Below are 23880 nucleotides of genomic sequence, written 5' to 3'. Positions count from 1 at the left end.
CCTTTATTCAAATGATCTCTTAATTTAATGATGAATGGAAATGTGTTTAAAAATTCACATAGTATAGTCTGGGTGTTGAACTGATTAAAAATGGATTGATTCTAGATGTTGTGCTACCCAAGATTAGAAGATCATTTTGAATGTGGTAGACTAGACCTGGAAATAAACACGACCCTGTTTCATGTGATTCCACAGACACTGCCTTGAGGGTGTTTTACTGCTTTGGGTCTTCGTTGTTTGTGTATTTGTTACAAATGTGTATGTGTCCTTCCCTCCTATTTCTTAAAGGACTACAGCTGTGTTTACAAAAATGAATCATTCTTGTTTAATGCCATGGTTGGACATTGACACGTAGTGGGTAGGTGAAGTATGGCGCTGTACTGCAGGCCAATTCTCAGATTTTATCTTTATAAATTTTAGCCCAGAACATGCATGTCATCATCATGAAAAACGTCACGTGTTGCTTTATTATTTGGGAGAGCAGCTCACGCCGCTATCGAGTGCACCTTGCTTGTTTCATCTGGCATCCAAAATTTAAAATACAACTTGATTTAACGACCAGTTTTCTACGGTAGTGGTAAAATTACCAGGATAAATGTGTGTCCTAACTGTAAAGTAACGTGTCATCTTTGCAGTTAGAGCGTGGATCGGCTATATGATAGCTTAAACTTTCTGATTTTACAGTAGTTGAAAAGATAACAATCCTGGGTTTGAAGTGAGGATTAAAAGGGGAGGGTAGGAAATCAGACAAGACAAATGGTTAACCATGGTTCAGTCATCACTGGCCGTTCAGTTCTTTGTTATTATTAGCTGGTGTGACACTTAATTCAAGTTGTGTGATTTCTGTGTGGCTTTCCTTTTCCTGCTTAAATCTTAATAAACGCCTGTGTAAACTCTGTAGCAAATCTTGGGTTTAAACCCCAAACAGTAATTTGTATCTTTTGTAGCGTTTCGTAGCTTTGTCCATTTCCAATAATAAAATGAACTTATTACTTACTTTGCATTGTTTTGTCTTCATTGTGTACTGATTGGTCACGGCTTCGCGTTTTCCTCTCGCTCGCCGTACTCAGGCTGTGCGTGTTTGAAAGACAGGTTCCTGCCACCAATCACGTGGACCATGCAACATTTTCCAGCCAACCGGCAGGGGCTTGTTCAAAGTGCTCTTCCATTCATGGGGCAGCAGACACTTCCCCATTGACATGAAGGATACAAAACGTGCCCCAGCGATGTGAGTGTCTTGGAGGGGAAACAGAGGCACAGAAGATATTCGGTATTACTGCGAGGGTTTGTAAGTGGACGACTCCGTGTGCCTATGGGGGTAAGCATTGTGAAACGCGTCATTTTTGAGGTGATCGTGGTTATTTCAGCGTGATGACGAATTGTATTGGGAAACTGGGTGATGGTTTGGGTCATCTATAATCACGCGATTGGCTACTTCTATTCAGCATCTATATAATTATCCACTGATAAACACCACATATGCAATGCTTTTCGATTTGTGATGTTATTGGTAGCTTGCCAACTCCTTTATATGTATTGGTTACTCTCGTCCAATTACAGTTCACTGATATGTCACGTGAGGGCATCTCTTGCCCGTGATTGGTCCAATTTAGGTTTGTGGGCGGGACGTAGTGATGTTTTGTGACGAGATGGAAAATGGCGGCTGTTCGTAGATGGTATTAACTTTATACTATGCGAGTAATAACCACAGTAATAAATAATCTTCTCGTAATTTATTAGAACAATAAAATAGAACTTGCATGCATGTTGTGGTTTAATTTGGGCATAACAGGACGCCTTCCCAAAAGCTAACATTATCTTTGCACGACTGTAGTTGTTGAAGGCAACCCAGTTTGAGTATTGAGACGCTCTTGATTTTTATGACATTAATAACGTTACGAACCGTTTCACCACATTGAAGTAATAGCATATTTTAACACAGCAGGCTCCACATTCATCTTTTCATATCCTAAGCGTCGCTTTTTGACCAATACCTGTGTGAAACCTGCTAGTGGAAAATGTAAACATGGACCCGTTAACGTTAGACGCGTGTTAGAGTTGGTCACTACTTTGTTACAACTCAAGCTAACATCAGAGCTAACGCTAAAACTACTACTTCCAGCTCTGTGCTTACTATCCAGTGAGGCCATGTGGCACTGCGTTGTTTAAGGTGGACTTTTCTAGTGGGTCTCCATGTAAACTCTGCATCGTTGAATGCCTTGGTGTTTTGGTTCTCGGTGGGACACATCTCACTCTTTGCGGTGACAATGGATGATACCAAACCTCGGTGCAGCAAAAGGCTGGTAAGTTTCACGCGAAGGTGACCGATCTGGTCATTTTATTCTCACACTATACGCAGCTTTTATTGTATGTAATAATATGATACGTACATTGTCACGCACTTTTAAACTGTGGGTGTACGGTGGCCGAGAGGGCTCAACGCACTGCAACTTAAAGAAAACACGTGCAAATCTGCAAAACACAAGCAAATTAAGATACAATTTGACAATAGATGCACTGCAAATACTCACAACAGAAGCGGGTCTGTGAGTGACTCACTTAAGTGTAATGTGTATTGACTTATTATTGAGGCTGGATAAGAGTCTGCTTGTGCGTGTAATAGGGTGATTATTCATGTGTCCAGTTTCGGAGAGTGAGTGGAGTGAGGTTTTGGTCCTGAAGGGGAGTGACTCAACTAGAGTTTTACTACTAAGGTTATTGGAGGGGGAAAAAAAGGAGTATGCAAGGAATGGGTCCACAGGACTTCCAGGGTTTCAGATCCAGGTCGTTGGCACTGCTCTCATGGTTGTTGTTCACTGTTGCTGTAGACATGAACACTAATAAAGAGCAGGATGTTTTCTGTGATTAACATCCAACGGGTTTGGAGTTGGATTTACAAAGAATGTTGGGATGTATTAACAACATGCTTTATTTCACTTTATTTCATCTGTTTGGGAGAATCTGTCAGCGAAAAATGATTTAAATGGTTGTATTGTAAAGACGAAGGAGCAGGAGCCCACCAATGTAATTTATTGAAGCCGCATATTTCTTATGTGTCGATATGTGCTGGGCTCTGCTGAAGGTTTCTTCCACCGTCATCGTAATGCTTCGTCTAGGTGTTTCAGGCCCTGTGTTCTGTAAAGCATAAGGAAATAGATTGTTAATAACGTTTTATAAATACACGTGAGTTGAACTGATCTGCAGACCAGGCCCAACCAACCTCCCCAGAGTTAGTCATTCCTTACTGTCAGCCTCAGGGCTGTTATTTATACTTATAACATAACCTTATGAACACACTCTAAACTAGGGCTGCAACAAATATTTTTTCCAACCTTTTGATCTATAAATAATGTTTTGATTAATCTATCAGTTACTTTTTGGGTAGTTGATTAATCCTTTTGTTAATTTACCACAAAATAACAACCGTATGTTCTGTCATTAGCCTCTTTCTCATATTTTTACTCTCATATTTTATCATAAAATTGAATGAAGGAAGCGTTTCAGACTTTTGCTTTTGTTTCATCTGTAAATTTCAGATTTATTCTGTGCAGACCCTATTAGGAAAGCTGTTGTTTAGGGTTGCATCAGATGATTATCAGTGGATTTAACAGTTAGTTTTCTGATAACAAGTTTTATTTATTCATTTACATTTGATCCCCTGTAAAAATGGTCTGATTCTTATACCATGTATAGAATATATATTGATGTAACTATATCCGGTACCAGCATGCAGTGCCAGGCATTAATTCATCGTTGTAGTTTGAGATTTGTTTTTGTGAGACTTGATATCTTTATGAACTATTGTGCGTTGAGATTTTAAATCGTAACTGACCGGCAAGCAGGACCTGATGTACACAAGGTCACATATAATACCTGTTGTACACTGTTTTAACTTAAGCTTATTGCACGGTTCATTGCAGCACGGACTCTAGTAACAAGGTGTAAGAGATTAGGGAACCCAGGGGGGTTGGTGGCTCAGCCTACGATTAGCCCTGAGCCATGTGTCTTGATCCCACCCCTCCACACCCCAACTCCCTTGCACTTGTTTGCGAGCAGAGTGTAAACATGTCAGTCTCACCTGATGTGTGCTTTCCCTTCACTTTTGTATTCACCCGTTCACCTCTCTGTCCCCCTCCCTAGCGGTCTGGTACCCGGCGACGTTACCATGATGACGGCATTTCAGATGAGGAGATTGATGGAAGGAGAATGTTTGACCTGGAGGAAAAAGTCACCAGTAAGAGGTTCAGCTCTGACCGGATTGTTCGCATGGAGGGAAAAGGTAGGCAGTCACTGTGAACCTAAAATTGTGTAACTCTACTAAAGTTAGTAAAAGCTGAAAAGGCCCATTTAACCCTCAGGTCACGAGCAACCAAGGACTACACCGTCACACTTGTTTACAATAACTGAGCGGTGTGTTGTCATTGTGGAGGCTGTGGTTTGTAGTACAATTGAATTAAACTGTGTTTTACCGACACATGTTCCTGTTATTTTGACAACCCCAGTCAGTGTTTAAGTCAATGCAGAAGTACATCCTCCAGAATCACCATCCAGTTGAATGGTTTCACCATTAACTGAATCAAAGGACAGTCATGAAGGGGGATTCATTTTCCCTGGTGTACCTAATGTTTTGGCAAGTAAGTGTATTACACCGCATAGTGGTCTAGATAGTTCATTTCTTCGTGGACCTGCTGATATAAATGCACAAGTAGTTTTTCCACCTTGGGAGAATAAACTATAATATCTAATAATCTATTATCTATAATAAACAGATATAAATAAACAAAAATAATGACTTCATTGTCTATTTTCACTGCAGCATACGGCTGTATAACTGTGCTTCCATGGTTCAAGTTATAATTTGAGCTTTGTATGGGTCTTTAAAATAACACATACATATATAACATATTGAACTAGTGACTAAACATGTGTGCTTTCTTTAGGTGAGAGAGACATCACAGCTCTTCCACACACAAAGCAAACTGTGCTATTTATAGGTGGTAGGATTGTGTTGCTGTTCACACAATATTCTACTGCCCCTCACATCATGTAGGTCATGTGTTGCTTGCATATAGCACAGAGCTGTAATCTGATCTCAGATGGTTACCCAAGAAGCATCTGGAGATGCATTTTAATATTGGGTGTAACCATACGTACTTAGAGCCGTCTATGTGTGATGGGATCACCTAGGACCCTTATTGACTCCAGATCATCATGACTGAAGTGTGAACTGTGCCACATGCCATGATATCTGTTGTAGTATCACTGCCTGTCACAATCATCTGTCAGAAATGTTCAGTCATAAATGATGCTGCCACGCAGTGCATGATAGAAAGGGATAATACGACTGTATGTCTTTTCTCTGCCACACTGAGTTGTTTGTGTTTCTGTATTTCTCAGACTTTTCCTATGAGTTCGTCCAGAGAGGTGGCCTGAGGGACCCAATCCTTTTTGAGAAGCCCGATGGACTTGGAATCAAGTAGGCTTTCTCTTCTTGTTTCTGTTCTTTCATTTGTCTCCTCAGCTACATGTGCTTTACTAGTTCATTCATTTATGCCTACACACTAGTAACAGCTGTTGCCGGTCCCAGAATCTCAGGAAGACATTGAGGGAATTTCTTCAAATTTGCTACAAATGGCTACAAAAATGGACTCAAGGATAAACTGATCTAGAGTTTGGTGGCCAAAAGTCACTGACACAACTAAATATGCTTTTGGCCAAAGAATTCAGATGCTACATAAAAGTTTCACAAATCTTTCTAAAAGGATAAACTAGGAAGTGAAGACAATGCATATCCAAAAGCTCCAAGGTCAACTACACCATGCCATGCAAAAACACTTTCATTAAATTCCTTGAAAGTCTTCATACAAATTATATGAGTTGCATAAACACAGATGTAAACATACAGTTATTTTTTAATCATAGCTTATTTTTTTTGTCATCGCTTTTAATTTCTGTAAAGCACCGTGAGACAGTTTGAATAGTTTTTGACGCGGTATAAATAAAGAACTGAATTGATGTGACCCAACAACTTCAGCCTCGTGATGAGTAACCTCTCTTTGTGTAGGATGCCAGATCCTGACTTCAGTGTCAATGACGTCAAGACGTTTGTTGGTGAGTCTCCAGACATAAACCTTTACTTTTCATTCTATATAAATGGATGTCGACCCTGACACTGCCTTGTTCAGCTGGGTTCCCTTTAACTGAGGCTGTGGTCTTCACTGCAGTCACTAAAACACGTTGCAGCATACAGGATTTTTTAATTAGTTTGTGGTGTTTGAGGTCAACCAGCAATGATTGTTTGCCACAGCTGAAGAGAAGTTACAAATATAAGTAAGGTATAATGAGTAAGGTTTGTGAATTGAGGTCAGGACGAATAAAATAGACTCTATGAAGCATTCAAGAAAAGTTTATGTTCCCCAGACAAAAAGTAAACTGGGGAATCCACAATAGGATTACTGTTTTATGAATAAAGTGATTATGTTAAGATTGGTGTGGCCTCTCATATGACAGTGCTAAAAGAAGACAGGGGGAGTTTTCTGCTCATCCTGTTGCCTTGAGCAGTAGTTGGACTAAACCACTTAATTCCAGTAGAATCTGTCATATGTCCACCTTTTTCATTTTAAACTCCTTGTATTGTCATATTATTTATCTTACAAAATGTAGTTTAATTACTGATCTCACATCAGTGGGCTGACTGACTGGTTTTTATGTACTGAAGACCAGGCTCTTTAAGGGTGTATTCACACCTGCCTTGTTTAGTTCGATTAAAACGAACTCAAGTTCGTTTCCCTGCTTGGTTCGGACCTTTTTGACTGGTGTGAATACAATCACTCGAACTCTGGTGCGGACCAAACAAGCGGACCGAGACCCAGCTGAGGAGGTGGTCTCGGAGCGGTTCCTACCGAACCCTGGTGCGGTTCCTTTATGGTGTGAAAGCAGCCCGACCTCGATCCGACCCAAGTTGCAAAAATCTACCTTTTTGGATTTGACGAGCTCCCGTAGTTTTCGCGCATTATGGGAAATGTAGGATATAAATAAATAGCGTACCTGTTCCGTCTTCTGTACAGTAGGCCTGCTGTTAGAGTAGCATGTTGGACACACATGAGAGCTCTCCTTCTCAGCCGTTTTGCTGCACGTCTTCGTCGTTGCAAAATAACGAGCATGATATGGTTAAACTCATGTTGCATCAAACGGTGTTGACGCTCGAGCACAAGCTGTAAGTTTATAAACCATATTGCTAGGATAATAACAAGTAGACCTACAGTACGCAAAGTCTCCATTGTAGCCTATTCATGTGGGACATTTGGCTTCCTTCTTTACCCCGTCTATACGTTTACCAGCCAATGGCTGAACGACCTTAGCACATGTGTTTTTGTTTATAAATTCTGGTCCGGTTGCAATTAATCACAGTGTGAAAGCGAACCGCACTAAAAAAAAAAAATGAAAAAAAAAATTGGTCCGGACCAAAGCAAGTGAACTAACGGACCTTCCTGGTGTGAATACGCCCTAACTGTGTTCTCGACTGCACTTTTACAGCATGACGTCACTAATAGAAAACCCCCACTTTCAGGTAGCAGACGCATGATAGACGTGATGGATGTGAGCACTCAGAAGGGGACAGAGATGTCCATGGCCCAGTGGACACGTTACTATGAGACCCTTCCGTCTCAGAGAGAGAAGATCTATAATGTTATCAGCCTGGAGTTCAGCCACACCAAACTGGAGAACCTGGTCAAGAGACCAACCACAGTACGTGTATACACCCTTCACGAATATGTATCTGTGTATTAAACCTCTTAAACTTTTACACTAGTTTAAAGTATAAAGTCTTTGAGCTGTGTGCAGTTCTTTCTCTCACCGTCTGTTTTAATGTCCCGTCTTCTATGTTCGTGTGTAGGTAGATCTCATAGACTGGGTGGACAACATGTGGCCTCGACATTTGAAAGAGAGACAGAGAGACTCGACCAATTCCATCAATGACATGCAGTACCCCAAAGTACAGAAGTAAGTCCCTCATTGAGACTTGATTCCTGACTGTTCGGAGTCGAGCATATACCAGATCGCTGTAAGATTACTCGGCCTGCATCAAACGATTAATCTATTGAAGTTTTTTTTTTTTTTTTTTTTTTTTAGATTAATCTGTCCAATCATTTCTGAGTAGTTGATTAATCTTTTGTTAAAAAACTAAATAAATAACAGAACTTTTACTATTGTGAAATATTTTAACACAATATCCAAGTATGAAGGACCCATTTCAAACTTGAACTTTTACCTTAGATTGTATTCATCACAGAAGTTCAGATATATTCGGTGTAATTAGGAAAGATGTAGCTGTATTATCCCGTAGAGGGTCACCATTCACACTCACATGCACCTATGGTCAATGATGATCAGTTAACCTAACATACACTATATTACCAAAAGTATTCGCTCACCTGCCTTTACTCATTCTATGAACTGAAGTGCCATCCCATTCCTAACTCATAGAATTCAATATGATGTCGGTCCACCTTTTGCAGCTATTACAGCTTCAACTCTTCTGGGAAGACTGTCCACAAGGTTGAGGAGAGTGTTTATAGGAATTTTTGACCATTCTTCCAAAAGCGCATTGGTGAGGTCACACACTGATGTTGGTCGAGAAGGCCTGGCTCTCAGTCTCCGCTCTAATTCATCCCAAAGGTGTTCTATCGGGTTCAGGTCAGGACTCTGTGCAGGCCAGTCAAGTTCATCCACACCAGACTCTGTCATCCACGTCTTTATGGACCTTGCTTTGTGCACTGGTGCACAGTCATGTTGGAAGAGGAAGGGGCCCGCTCCAAACTGTTCCCACAAGGTTGGGAGCATGGAATTGTCCAAAATGTTTTGGTATCCTGAAGCATTCAATGTTCCTTTCACTGGAACTAAGGGGCCAAGCCCAGCTCCTGAAAAACAACCCCATACCATAATTCCTCCTCCACCAAATTTCACAGTTGGCACAATGCAATCTGAAATGTACCGTTCTCCTGGCAACCTCCAAACCCAGACTCGTCCATCAGATTGCCAGATGGAAAAGCGTGATTCATCACTCCAGAGAACGCGTCTCCACTGCTCTAGAGGCCAGTGGCGGCGTGCTTTACACCATTGCATCCGACGCCTTGCATTGCACTTGGTGATGTGTGGCTTGGCTGCAGCTGCTCGGCCATGGAAACCCATTCCATGAAGCTCTCTGCGTACTGTACTTGGGCTAATCTGAAGGTCACATGAAGTTTGTAGCTCTGTAGCAATTGACTGTGCAGAAAGTCGGCGACCTCTTTGCACTATGCGCTTCAGCATCCGCTGACCCCTCTCCGTCATTTTACGTGGCCTACCACTTCGTGGCTGAGTTGCTGTTTTTCCCAAACGCTTCCATTTTGTTATAATAGAGCTGACAGTTGACTGTGGAATATTTAGGAGCGAGGAAATTTCACGACTGGATTTGTTGCACAAGTGGCATCCTATGACAGTTCCACGCTGGAATTCACTGAGCTCCTGAGAGCGGCCCATTCTTTCACAAATGTCTTGTTTCACAGTCTGCATGCCTGAGTGCTTGAATTTATACACCTGGGGCCAGGCCAAGTGATTAGAACACCTGATTCTGATCATTTGAATGGGTGAGCGAATACTTTTGGTAATATAGTGTACATGTTTATGTGTGAGGAAACACAGCAGCTCCATAGATACTTGTTGAATTACTGCCCTCTGCAGGATAAACTTGTTAACAAGACCAAGTGATGAATTTCTTCACATTTGATATGTGGCCTTGACTTCTTTAGTAAACACTGCGACACGTCAACATATTCCACAAAAGTAAACAAGTGATCACAGATTAACTTTTCATTGATTTATTCATTTTGGTGTCAGAATAATGAATTTTATCTTGTTAGTTGAGTTTAGTTTACATTAATTTCCGTGTTGTTGCTAATTAAGTTGTGTCTTTGCAGGTACTGTCTGATGAGCGTTGAGGGCTGTTACACAGACTTCCACATTGACTTTGGAGGGACTTCGGTGTGGTACCACATTCTGAGAGGGAGCAAGGTGGGGACTGAAGCTGTTATAGATATCTTTTCTGTTACTGCCCATTAGATTCTCATTCAAGCTCATTAAAAAGCTGTGGCTCAGCAAGTTGTCCACAAACCGGAGGGTTAGAGGGTTTCTTGAAGGGTTGAGGAAGACATGGAACCCCTAGTTAGTCCGAATGCTTGGCACTTGTGTGAGCGAATGGGTAGATATGTCACTGTGACTGTATAGCGATTTAAGTAGTAATAGGTAGAAAAATGCTATATAACTATAAGACCATTTACAGTATACATTTGAACTTAAAACATGAGTCATGTTTTTACGTGTTAAACTTTGGTAATTGATTAGAAATTGACCGGTCTTTCAGCTAGAAAGAGACATCATACTCTAACCAAGTGCGGAGAGCGGCGTGTGTTTTGAACTGCAGGTGTGTGTTTGCAGGTGTTCTGGCTGATCCCTCCGACCCCCCAGAACCTGCAGCTCTATGAGGAGTGGGTGCTGTCAGGAAAACAGGGAGACCTTTTCCTGGGAGACAGAGCATCTGACTGTCAAAGGATTGAACTGAAGCAGGGCTGCACCTTCTTCATCCCCTCAGGTGTGCATTAAACTCACCATTATGCTGAATGTTAATGATGTGACAGAAGGACAATGTTAATCTGTGTGTAAAAATTCAGGTTGGATTCATGCTGTCTACACCCCTGTGGACTCTATGGTGTTTGGAGGAAACTTCCTCCACAGCTTCAACATCCCTATGCAACTCAATATCTGCAACATAGAAGACAGAACGCGGGTAGGTGCAGACACACTCTCTTATAAGCTTTAAATAACAGCAGGGGATGGATGTCAGAGTGCACCTTTCTCCTTTACCTCAGGTGCCAGTGAAATTTCGTTACCCTTTCTACTACGAGATGTGCTGGTATGTGTTGGAGCGCTACGTCTTCAGTCTTACCAAGACCTCCTACCTGACGCCAGAGTTTCAGAAACACTCACTGGGCATTGGTATGTACACAGACATATTACGTCCCAGCCACTGTTATCTCTATCAGAAAGCAATTTTTAGTAATCAAGGACTAGTTAATGATATCTGAAGCAATATAGACTGTTATGTGTCCAACTTCTCACATCTATGAATGTTATCTATTGACATGGCATGAGAAAGGACTAGCGTGAAGGATTTACTGAGCCAGTGTTAAGCTTGTCTGTTCTCGGTCGCTTTAAAAACACGGTAGGCTCTGTGGAAGAGTGCCTTATCTAGATGTGAAAGACTCATTCAAGATGAAAAGGTAACTGTTAGTGGGATGATAGACTTGTGAAAATATTACTTTGAATACAATATTCAATTTCTGCTAATAGATTCCTACAACCTAGACCTTTGTAGTAGATTACTGATGCCATTGTGTTGTGCGTAGTCGTCCCATTCCTGACTGTCTTAGTTACAGTGTGGTACCAAAGAAAGGTTCAGGTGGAAGGGCTGTCAGCCAGAACAGTTAGTCAGCAAGTCATAAATCCTCCAGAAAAACTAGAAAACACTTTTTGATAGCTTTAACACAGTTAGTGACACTTAAACTTCAACATAGCTACAACAAATTTCGGTCAGTTTGTATTTCAGAGGCCAGGTAGAGTGGATATAAATCATCTATAATATACACGTCTGTTAAAAGTGTAGATTTCTGTGATGTAAAAACAGTCTGATTAAGATGAATCATATTAAAAAATTACAAAAAACAAAGTGACACATTTCACAGGAAAAACGCTCAAAGCAAAACTAGAATCGCAAGCAGTTACTGCGTGCATTACCTCCTACACCAGTGGTTCCCATAGTGGGTGTGCGTTCCCATGGTGGGTGTCAGTCTTCATCACCAACCCACACAAGCACCGGCACATCTTTGCATGCAAGACAGATAATAGAGGGAGAAAGTCAGCCAACTCCTGGCTAATCCAAAAATGTGCAGAGAGGTGCAGAGTAAGAGGAAATGAGGGGAGCAGATGCCTCCTAGGCATAACAGTAGCAGCCTCTGACAGGAACAGTGTGTCAACCTGCCACACCCTCAGTTATGTATAACTTTAATCCTTGTTAAAACATAAATGGGCGGGTCACAGAAAGAATCCACCCTCACACCCACTCAACCTGAACCCCTTTCACCTTGAAGCCATTAGATGAGGGATTCAAATGACCCAAAGCTGATTAACCTGTATACTCAGCTCTAAAACAAATCAAATAAATGTTAATAAGTGAAACATATTCAGCATTAAAGCCATCAGTTCAGTATCAACTTTAGTGTTGCACGAAGTAACACATCTATCTTGTTTGATTACATTTAATTGAAATTGTCACTGGACAAAACAAGTGGTTTGTTGGTGCTTACATTCAGTGTAAGCACCGCTTGGTGGCCTATGTAACTGATTCATGTTATTGTAGGTTGTAGCTACAGGACACGCCTGATAGAAGTCACACACAAAGTTGTTTTTAAATGAATACATCTACCATTAGACCACTTTTCTGTAGTTTATTTGCAAATAAATGTCTCCTTTTTCCATCTTTAAGGTTTGAAGAAACTCACTGGCCCAGGACCGTCCAGTGAGCAGGTGAAAGAGGAGGAGGAGGAGGAGGAGGAGGAGGAGGAGGGTAGTGGTAGTGGTAGTGGTAGTGAGGAAGAAGATTCAGGGCAGCAGTCTGACAAGCCTCCGCCTAAAGTCTATGTAACTCCCTTTGAGCTGGAGGGGCTGTGGAACCTGCTGGGTAAACTGGAGTCTCTGCCCTCCAACAAAAAGTGTGTTCCAGCAGGGATACACAACGCGCCAGCTCTCATTACACACATCAAGGTATATCCATTTGTGTCTGTGTCACCTTACTGGCGGTGTAATGAAGCTCTTTTCTTGATATTTAATGCAGTCATGTCAACATTTGTCCTTTTCTGCCACTCTGCTCTCCTGCAGGCACTACTAAAGGAACACGCCAATGACAGTCCCAAACTGTCCTATATGGGAAAACCCATTGTTAAGTGGCCAAAGCGGGTAAGCAGTCTTCACTGTTAGACAAATATTACATTAGCAGTCATGTTGTGCTTGTGTTATTTTTTTTTTCTTCCTTCCCCCAAAACATTTATTTTTCTCCTCTCCTCTACCAGCCGTCATGGTACCAGCCTCCTCCTCCTCCACCTCCACCCCCTCGGCCTAAACTGGCTTCCACTCCCATCATTCCACGGCCTCAGAAACCAGCTTCTTCCATGTCTGTACTGAGGCGACGCAGGGTCAGGTAACAACATGTGCACAAAAAATAATGGAGAAAGAGAGAGTTTACATAAAGATGGGCTTGAGTGTTGTTTAAGTCACTTTCAGTTATGTTTGCATCCAGGCTGGTATCAGTTTATCTCCAGTAAATCAGTGTTTTCCTTTCCAGATGTAAGCGCTGTGAAGCTTGTATGAGACCAGAGTGTGGAGACTGTAACTTCTGCAGAGACATGAAAAAGTTTGGAGGGCCAGGGAAGCTCAAGCAGACCTGCGTGCTACGACAGTGTCTCTCTGTGAGTAACACACTTTATTTTTACACACAAGCCCTTTGCAATACCAGACATTTATTTACGTAGTGCAATCCAGGGACTGTCAAACCGTTGTGCATAGTTATTTTTACTTATTCAAAACAGCTATCCCCTATCCCATTAAACAAATTAAAAGCGAACCAGCTGAAAACCAATCAATATTCTCAGATGATGCTGGTCAGGGGAAACCAGACAGGGAGCAAGCACTTCTGCAATTGGTTGTGTTGTTGCTCCTGCTGCTTATAGACATAGCAGGTAGACTTTGTGTCATAGAAAGTGAGGAGATAAAGAAAGTCCTTACTGTAATTTCAATAACTAATGCCCATTGTCCTCACCATAAACTGCTGACATACCTTAAAGTAATTTCTCATTGAATGCTGAGTCCAAATGACTTCTCTCTTTAGTGTTCCTTGTATAATTCAGTGTCTAGTATTTCAGTGTTATTCAGGAGGAGAATAAAATGCTTGTTTTCAGTGTTTATCAACTCCTTGGTGGACACTAGAAACATTTTCTTGAGTTCACAGGCAACAAGGTTTATATCACAACTACAAACTAGTGACAAGTCGTTATTCTTTTTGGCGGAGAACTCTACAGTTTCCTCAATTTGTTGCAAAATTGTCCTTATGAAGATGACGTTGAAGTGACACATATTTGCAGTCTAGTTTCTCTGAACTTACAATGCATTTCCAACAGGCTACACCAGATATTGTGACAGATATTTGTTTTTGTAAATTAAGCCTTTGTATGTTGTGTAATATTCCTGCTGTGTAACTTAACTCCTTCTCTCGTGCAGCCGGGCCTTCCTCTGTCTGCAGTGTGTGAGATCTGCAAGGAGCCCAACCAGGAGGAAACTGGAGAACCGTCCCTCACTCTGATGGAGTGCTCCAACTGTGCACAGATAGTCCATCCTGCCTGCCTCACGGTACAGCATATACTAACCTATTTCATATTTCAGTATCGCAGTATGTCACTCTTAAATGTGCACAAAAAAATAACCAAAGGTAATTGTCAGTTGACTTGACAAACAAAAACAGAGCACTGCTGAAATAGCATTGTTTGGACCGAGGCCAAACAATGTCCATGAATGACTGGAATAAAGAAGTTTGAAGAAGGCTTGTAACTGCTCATGATCCAAACCATACAGCTTGTAAAACACAGTACTGGCCTGGCAACGCATCACAAAGTAGAAAACACGTTCTTAGTCTATGTCCAAAGCAAATTTAAGTTTTACATTGACGGTGCAAAAGTTCTGATAGGATTCTTGTTTGTTACGATCACATCACAAACTAATGTGATTTTAAGGCTAAAATATAGAAGAGTTTGTCTATTATTTTGTTTTCCACTGTACATAATAAAATGCAATTACATACTTATGGGTGATGTTTGTTGTGTGCAAGGCCGACAGAGGACAAAAAAATATGGACAGAGACAGCCATCAAAGTCATATGTAAAGGATAGCTTAGTGGCTATACTGTTTGCTCATAGAAGTATACCAGTTTGGTTTAAATGGACAAATGCAAGCAACAGTAGTTTAACTAAGGGCTTTACAGTAGGATGGGTGTCTGCCACCTGACCGCCACGCTAGGAGTCATTCTAATGTCACTGATGATGTTCAACACAAAATTAACATTTTGTATGCTGTATCTTGTATATAAATATGTGTGTGTGTGTGTGTGTGTGTTGCATGTGTACATTACTTAATGTTATAGTACTTATTATGTGCTTCCTTTACTACCATATTCAGTAATATAACCATGTTTTCAATTATTATTATAAAATTATAGTATCTTAAAACTATATACATAAAGCAAAATGTAATTAAATGTAGTATTTAGTGATTTGCATTCTGTTTTACCTACATTTTACGCATTATTTTTGTTTTTTTCTCCAAATAAGGTTGTATTACTAATCGCTATCCTAACTTCCTGCATCTGTCCCTGTAGGTCCAAGGGGAAGGAGTGGTGAATAAAGACCTGCCCAGCTGTTGGGAGTGCCCAAAGTGTGTCCAGGGGATCACTGATCCAGAGGTATACAACATCTCATTAATGGTCAACAGTCTATAAACCCGGTGTTCACACACACTTGGCTAGTCTTTCAAAGCTAATGGGTATTGTGTGTCTTCTTTTTGTTTTTCATGATTTATTTATTTTTTTCTTTTGTACTTTGGTTGCTTTTTTTTTTTTTTCCATTTTCTTTGACTTTAATTTGAATCCGTCAGTCATCAGGTAGTGATGAATCGTTGGCTGCTGGCCACCAACAGCACATCCGTCCCCACGGCCCCCTGGTCCTCAGGCTGGGTCCTGGGCCCTCTGCTACCGTAGGGGGTCCTGTGGGCTCCCAGCAGGATGGGGAGGTTGTCCACTGTGGTTTCTTCCCTTCTCCTCCTCTTCCATCCTGCTCTTCCTCCTCCTCCGCTTCACTTCTGTTGGTGGCGGCCCCTCTGCCTTCTCAGCCAATCAGCTCGAGACTGGTGAGAGGTGCCGGCTACTCTGCGTACATCCTTCCGTCTGTTGCGTGCACCCCATCACTTTTTTCCCCCCTTTTCGTCGTTTTTAGGATGCTTGATCTGAATTTCAAAATGCTATAGAGAAAAAAAATAATAATTTCCTGTTTGAGAATTGTGTTTTTCATATTTTAAACAAGAGCAGCTCCTCTTCAACCACACTGTTAGCTCTTTTAATTATTAAGCTGCCTTTAGATATCCAAAGATAAGATATCTAAATACTTTCTAAATACTTTTTTTTTCATGACTAATCTCAAACAACCTTGTCTAGACTGGTTACAACAAGGTAAGAATAAATTGTAGCTCTTATGTGATAATAGAACCAGTTTCCCCGGGAACATGCTCAGGCTTTGAGGTGTTCTGTTGCTTGTTCCTGCAAAGAAAACAAGTCATTTTATGGACAATTAGTAGTTTATTTTTTTATTCAGTTTTATGTGTTAAATCTCTGCTGTGAACATGACTGTGCTGTCAAGTTCACACCGGGGATACTGTAGTGGCTGCTACACATGCTGTGCTGTCTCCAGACGCTTCACTGTCACATGTTCACCACGTGTACGTATGGATTGTGTAAATTAGCAAAGTTTAGAAATAAAACAATCGCCGCATTCCATACTATTTTTATGACCGCATGTTGTTATCCACTGCATCTTCTTTTGTTTTTGACCACCACCCAAAAACACATGCTTTCTAACTTCCACCTCAATTTCTCCTTCTTTTTCTTCTCTTCCTTCCCGTTCCTTCTTCAGTTGCTGCCACGATTCACCCTGAGCAGGCTTCATTTTTATGAATCAAATTCACGAGTTGCTTCGGTTTGACTGTTAAACGATGAATGTGGCCGTGTAGCAGGCAGCACACAAGGATGAGCCAAATGCGCACCTTTCTTGGTGGGCTGATTCATAAAGGGAACATGCACAGTTTCAAAGTTTCAAAAATATGCCCCAGCAATCAGCGGTCTTCATTTTTTTGTGATACTAAACAGTGGAGCAAGCTGAGGTGTTGACAACCAAGAAAACTTTCTGAGAACTGCTTGTAGGATTGCTGCTGCTGCAACAAAAAAAAACATCAAATATTTTGCAGACTTTTCAGTAGTGGTAAATTATTGTACACATGCACAATTATGATCTACAGGGTTGCAAATGAACACCTAAATGAGCCTAATGCATTTTAATAATAAATGACAGTACAACTTGTTGGACTGGGCGTAGGATGTTTCTTAAAAGAACACCTCTCCTACTTTCCGGGCGGTGAATTAATCAGGGTTTTGTGTTGCAGCCAGTGGTACGGGAAATGTTCCACCGTGTGAAGGACAAATGGGTATAAATCAAAATTAGCGAATTTTGGATCTATCTCAAAAGGAGCAAACTGCAGGTTTCGCCACTGTTGCCACAGTCCCTCAACACTGGAAATCCAAGTAGGCCTCAAAAGAGCAATACATGGAAGACAGCCTCACAAAACTAGAAGCCTTCTCCAAGGGAAGATTTGTGAAAATACCCCAAACAAGACATATTGAATTAAAATTTTAATAGGTGAAAATTTGTAGTAATCTTCAGACAAATACTGGTCTGTCAGAATTATAGCGTAATTGTATTTCAGAACGTTTGAAAGATTAAGTGACTTTTTGACTGCAATCATATACTATACTACTAACTATACTAGTATAGCGTATATACTACCAGTGTTTTACATTTGAACAAACTAATCAGTACTTCAGAAATTCTCTTTATAGGTTTATACGTTGTTTTTTTTTTTTTTTTATTCAGAGATGGTCAGTGTATTGTAAGTGTCAGTAAAGGTCACAAAACATGACTTCACAACATTGCCCTTCGCCTCGTTTGTCATTCTCTGTTGAACTCCATTTAATGTTCATGCAGTTATGCTTTTACTTTATCATGGCTTTCAGTGGGGTCCAGTATGATGCTTCATGAGAGGCTTTTCCATTCCAGTTGTTTGCAGACGTGTAAATGACAAAATATTTATTCATGCAAAGCAAAATAGGTCGGAAGAAGAATCTCAAAGACCCAGTGGTTATTTCTGTTAATCTATTTTTTTTCTCTTTCCGCAACAGTCAAAAGGCGACAGAGGGGACGGCCTTCCAGTGGTAAGTGTTTATCATGTCTTTGCTTTAGGATTTTGAGTTTACTTTTAAATGCACTTGTCTATAGTTTTTTCTTTATTTTTTTCTGATCATTCTGCCTACTCTTCCTTCCTCCCCGTGTCCAGAAGAGAAAATCAACCTCCCTGCTGGATGCGCGCATAGCTAAGATTTACAGACGACAGCGACACAGCCGCGATGGAGACGACTCTGCCAGTGACGACGATGATGGTTTGTCTTTGTTAAAAGCTAAATAAAATGTTCACTTTTAACATGCGAATATCTGATTGTGATTACTTAATTTTTATCTGATCATCTATCCCATTCATTTGTGCATCTCTGCAGCATCTCATCGGAGAAGGATGCCCCTTCATGCCCGAGCGGGGAGCCACTCATCCAGGAAGGCATTCGGCGCGAACAGGAGAGGCCTGCTGAGAGGCTCGGCTCACAGGGGAAGCAGAGGAGGGCTTGTGACTAGCAGCTCCTCTGTCCTCAAGCTGAAGCGAGGGATGGGCATAAGGGAGGCTGGGCGGAGGGGGCGAGGCGTGAGGCTGCGAGGGGGCTCCAGCATGCAGCGAAGGGGGGACGAGTTTGAGGAGTCGGACGATGATGACGACGACGACGAGGAGGAGGACGAGGAAGAGGAGGAGGAGGAGGAAGAGGAGGACAGTGAAGACGGAGACAAAGAGCGACAGCATCGACGGCGTAGGAGGAGACACAGGACTGACGATGAAGAGGACGATGATGATGAAGACAGTGAGGGGCAGGAGTTTGACCCTGAGGAGGAGGAGATGGACACTCTGGAAGATGAAGAGGAGGAAGACATCCAGGACGAAGGGCACTGGGATTCAGACCCAGAACCCCCAGTGCTTCTGGTGTCTGATCTGAATGACGATCTGCTGAGCGGTTCCTACCTGACGGTCACTCTGCAGAGCCCCCACAAGACCAAGAGACAATCAGGTAAGACTTCAAACCAAAGATTCACAGGGTGTCCAGTTTGAATATCTACTAAATATTTGTACTGTATGTTCTCATAATCTGTGAAGCCAACATAAATAACTTCAACTCTCTGCGCAGGCTCCATAGTTCCAAAGCTAGAAGCAGCCATGGGTCAGAGGAGCGCTTCAGTCAGTGGTGGAGTTCAGCATGGCTTCATCCAGAGAAAGACAGCGCTGTCCAAACCTTCACGACTCAAACACGACTCCACATCTGACGGCATATCCCCAAGAGGTCCTGGCAGGTAGAGTGACTGAAACAATATTGTAACATTGGTGTATTTAACCTTGGTTTCATGTTCGTGTTCCCAGGACGGTCCAGAAAAAGTTCTGACGCAGCCACAATATTATGCACTTGCAAACTGCAAACAAACCTTCAAGGAGCAATTACAAGTGGACTGAGACCACCCTCTGTAACTGATCTCAACGTGGTTGATTTGTCCCAAAACGGAGTGTGATTGCTTTGTTTACACCCGTCCAAATGAACCAACCAGGCAAACAGTCCTGGTTTTGGAACAACGACCCAGTCGTGAAAACATGGGGGTTATGTCTATATCTTCCACTTTCTGGAAATCATTCTGGATCTGGAAAGTCCCATTCAAGCGCAGCACAGTGGGTCCTGTGTAATGCCTTTGATCACAGCCGTGTACAATGCATTGACTGTATATAAAGAATTGTTGTTTGGTCTTTATTTCTGTAAAGTTGGGCATTTCGCATGAGGCCTGTGAAAATTGATTTGCTTTTGCAGCCTACCTAAAATGCAAATTTAAGAACCGATGTTGGGCAGCATTTCCCCAAACACATGTGCTAAGCGACACATTATGTCTGTCAGCTCTGCTTTTGGTCACTGTTTTAATTAATGACTGGGAATGACTTTATACAGACATAACAGTTAAATTTCTGTTTAGTCTGACTGACTGTGGTATGTAGTCGTGTGACGTCTTTAACTCAGTTGATATTTTGTTTGTTGGTCATCTCAAAGGCCTCGTCTGCGGGGTAGCCATGGTGACAAAGGCAGAACTCGTTCATCATCTTCTTCAGACGAGGAGGCTGCCGCTCCTCCTGCGTCCTCCTGTCTGTCTCCTCTGCCCTTACTGAATCTGCCATCCTTCAAAGACGTGGGCAATGAGCGTGAAGGGGAAAAGGAGGTGTGGGTGTCTGTGTTCAGATACTTGACCAGAGCTGAGTTGCTGGCCTGCATGACCGTCTGCAAGGCGTGGTACAAGTGGTACGTTGAACAGTTTTACACTCATGAATATGCGTTATATGTGGAGCCATTTGCAGAGCTCCGCAGCTTGTAATTTAACCAACCCTGCCTCACTGTCCTGTGCAGGAGCTGTGATAAACGTCTGTGGAGCCACATTGATGTGAGTCGGTGCAGCCCGCTCAGTAACCAAGCCCTGGCAGGCATCATCAAACGCCATCCCACCTCTCTGGACCTGTCCTGGACACCCCTGGCCAAGAGGCAGCTTAACTGTTTGCTCACTAGGCTCCCAGGTACAAACACACACTATCACACAAACACACACACACACACACACACACACACATTTCTAAGCGTCCCTACACGTCTCATATTTCTGCGTGTGTTTATGTCTCCAGGTCTTAGGGAGTTGAGGGTGACTGGCTTGTCCTGGTCCTGTCTGTCGGCGCTGGTTTCTCCCACTCTGCCCCACCTGCGGCTGCTGGACTTGCGCTGGTGTGACGGCCTTAAAGATGCCCAGATTAAAGAGATCATCACTGTGCCTGGTCAGTAGCATCAGAAATGAGATGGCTCAGTGAGCTATTCTCTTAGCTCTACTTTGATGTTTGTGTAGAAGTTATCTACACAAACATCTCCGTAATGGAAGGAGAGGTGCTGCAGCATCTTGGTGCCGTTACATAGTGTGTGTGCTGTTGACCACAGCCTGCCTACTCAGCAGATTTGTGTCCTGTAACATTTTAGTCACTTTATTTGGTGAAGGGACACCCATATGAAGCACAAAATATAAACTTTATTCTGAATTTGGCAGCTAGTCGGATGAATGAGTCTAATCCAGCCAACACTGCAGCCTCTTTACTGCCACCTGGAGGCAGAAGGTATATGTTCCATCTGCAGACCATCAGATCTGCTGTGTGTACATGTGGTTCGACAGTGTGAAACATCACTCTGTTAGTTTCGTTTTAAATGAGCACCAGACTGTAGAATAATAACCACAGAGAGGTCCAGCCACATCAAACTTGTTTTGGATAATGATTCGACAAGTTGTGCCAGAGGGAGCTGCGGACTAATGCACTGAAAACATAATAAACATTTCTCTCTCCACTAGTAACTGTAATGTCCCTCTCTGCTAGTTCTCTCACCAGTGTCTCCATTCAAAACTCAGAGTAACCAGTGTAGCTCTGCACTTTTATTGCACTTTTATTACTGGTCAGGCACATGACTGCGATGAGGTTACATTTTATTTTACATTCCTGGAAACATTGTTGTTTTCTTAATTTAGTACAAATGTAAAATTTAAATGAATTACTTTCTTTAACTGATTTTCCCCCCAACACTTTGTGCTAAACTGCAGACTGTTGATCACTATAAGGACAAACCTGGGAACTATGAAACGTAGAAAACATGTGATATCTGAAGGAGTCATCGTTTTCATTATTTTAAACTTCAAATCTTGGACCTCATACTGACATGTCAGTTTGCACTATGCTGCGGGTTCTCCAACTAAAGTCTATATTCTCCCATACTGAAATGTTCAATTCAGATGACCATTGTCTGAATATGTTTAGGTTTGGAGTCATCCCGCAGCAGACTGAAGAACATGGTGACACTGCGTCTGTCCGGTCTGGACATAAGTGACTCCACTCTGAGGCTCATTCAGCGCCACATGCACCAGCTGGAAAGGCTGGACCTGGCTCACTGCAAAGACATTACGGATTCCTCCATTGCACTGCTGGCAGCAGCAGGGACTCACACTCGTAACAACCTCACTGAGCTCATTCTGGCAGGTGGGTGTTTGAGCACAGCTACTGTACAGTTGAATGATCACCTGACCTGTTATTCTGCTTGTTCTTGGGTTGCTTCTTTGTCTCCACAGTAGCGTTTACCTCATGACACGGCGTCTTATATGATGCCTGCCACCATTCCTTAAGCTTAGAAGTCCTTTCAAAGGGCTGCAGCATAGAGTACAGCTGGTCATTAGTGATTCTTATTGGTAGCTATTGAGTCTGCTAAACTAAAAACTCTTAATTTACATTGTGTGTGTGTATTTGTGTCCAGGTTGCAGTGAGTTAACAGACGGTTGTCTGTCCTACCTGAAGCGTCTCTCTTCTCTGACTTTGCTGGACCTCAGAGGTTGCAGGGGCATTAGCAGACGAGCCTGTGACACCTTCATCTCTGACTTGTCGCATGTCGCACTCTACTGTATGATGGAGGAGAAGTTCATCCAGCGCCTGGACTAACACAATTACCCAGTTACAGTACTGTATGAGAGAGAAGAACCTTTGTTGTTACATATATTTTTATATTCTCAGTCCAGCTTGTCCTGGCAAGTGTAAGTATTACATAAAGAAATCTCCCTTTCTGACAAGTTTGGAGAAACACTGAAACTTGCACCTCTTCTCATCCAGCAAGACAGTTTGGCAGAACTTGAGCAGAATCTCAAATCAATAAGTTAACTGACTCCAGAATTTTTTGTAATTTCTTGTAGGTTTGCATTTTCTACATCTATTGAACATACTTTACTTTTCTGTACACAGAGGTAGGAGGGAGCACTGCTTTCCAGAGGACTTGTATCTAGTAGTAAAAATACTGGGGGGGCAACCTTGTTTACTTTAACCAAGTGGATGTCGGTAATTAATATCATGGTATTTTGTTTCTGAGCAGTGAATTCCATGTCATGTTTTTGTTTCACTTAGACATGTGGCATTTCACAGTTTGAATACTAAATAAAATGTGAATTGTTGAAGTTTTCATGTGTACATCTGGGTATTTAAATCTAGACAGAAATTGCACCACTCTTGGAAAAGGCTTCAGGGGTGATGTGGACAACTAAACCAAAAGTATGTTGACATCACATAAATACATAATCATTTGTTCATGAAACTACATACATATAATAAATACGGACGTTTCCCTTCCCACAGTGACAAAACTTTATTTTTAAAAAATGAAAGCGCTCATGGGTGTTATATGCTTCAGTTAAAAACATTAAATATGTCTTGTGACAGGTCTTTCCAACACTCACACATTTAGAGTGAGTATAAAGTGTGAAGTTTTTGTAAAACAGCAAAATGAATCATCCCTGAACTACATTCACTGCCTGTGAGCAGAGGCTCGTTACTTTTTTAACCTCCACGGATGACATGAGTTAAAAGACGTGACATGACTAGAGAGGGAAAGTCGATGATAAAATGACCGGCCTGTTGGTGATACCTGTTGGCCTGATGCTGATGGTGCCTGTTATCAATCGATGGAAATTCACAGGGGACTGACAAACTGAGCCTAGAATTAGACCAATCGCGTCATATTTAGTAAAAACGCGAACTTTGCACATGCCTACAGTTATAAAGGAAAATACAATACCCTCCAATACCCTCCATCAGCTCTGTAAACTGATTCAGGTATGGTGTGGTGTCTGTTGCTATCATTAGCTTTTTGAGCATTTTTGGAAGCAGGTTTACAATGTTAGCAATGCTATGAGAACACATCGTTTATAACTAACGCTAGCTAGCTCT

General features: G+C 41.9%; 1 protein-coding gene across 2 annotated transcripts; it reads left to right on the top strand.

Annotated features, from left to right (window-relative positions):
* Positions 1-1101: 1101 nt before the first annotated feature.
* Positions 1102-23115, top strand: kdm2aa (lysine (K)-specific demethylase 2Aa). Of its 2 annotated transcripts, none has more exons than XM_084558770.1 (25): positions 1102-1318; positions 4141-4279; positions 5398-5476; positions 6065-6111; positions 7571-7749; positions 7898-8004; positions 9960-10053; positions 10477-10630; positions 10710-10825; positions 10908-11034; positions 12581-12858; positions 12973-13050; positions 13164-13291; positions 13436-13559; positions 14368-14496; positions 15518-15601; positions 18143-18175; positions 18298-18400; positions 18515-19129; positions 19247-19409; positions 20147-20392; positions 20498-20661; positions 20767-20913; positions 21934-22152; positions 22424-23115. In XM_084558770.1, the coding sequence occupies exons 1-25, from the start codon at positions 1313-1315 to the stop codon at positions 22603-22605; spliced, it is 3741 nt and encodes a 1246-aa protein (XP_084414896.1). In that variant the 5' UTR covers positions 1102-1312; the 3' UTR covers positions 22606-23115. The 2 variants fall into 2 exon arrangements, with proteins under 2 accessions (XP_084414896.1, XP_084414895.1); XM_084558769.1 differs by lacking the exon at positions 1102-1318 and adding an exon at positions 1435-2303.
* Positions 23116-23880: the final 765 nt, after the last annotated feature.

The sequence above is a fragment of the Chelon labrosus genome, assembly GCF_963514085.1.
Source record: "Chelon labrosus genome assembly, chromosome: 2".
NCBI classification, from domain to species: Eukaryota; Metazoa; Chordata; class Actinopteri; order Mugiliformes; family Mugilidae; genus Chelon; species Chelon labrosus.
The sequence above is the reverse complement of the archived record's forward strand: the minus strand, read 5'-3'. Positions and strand labels throughout refer to the sequence as shown.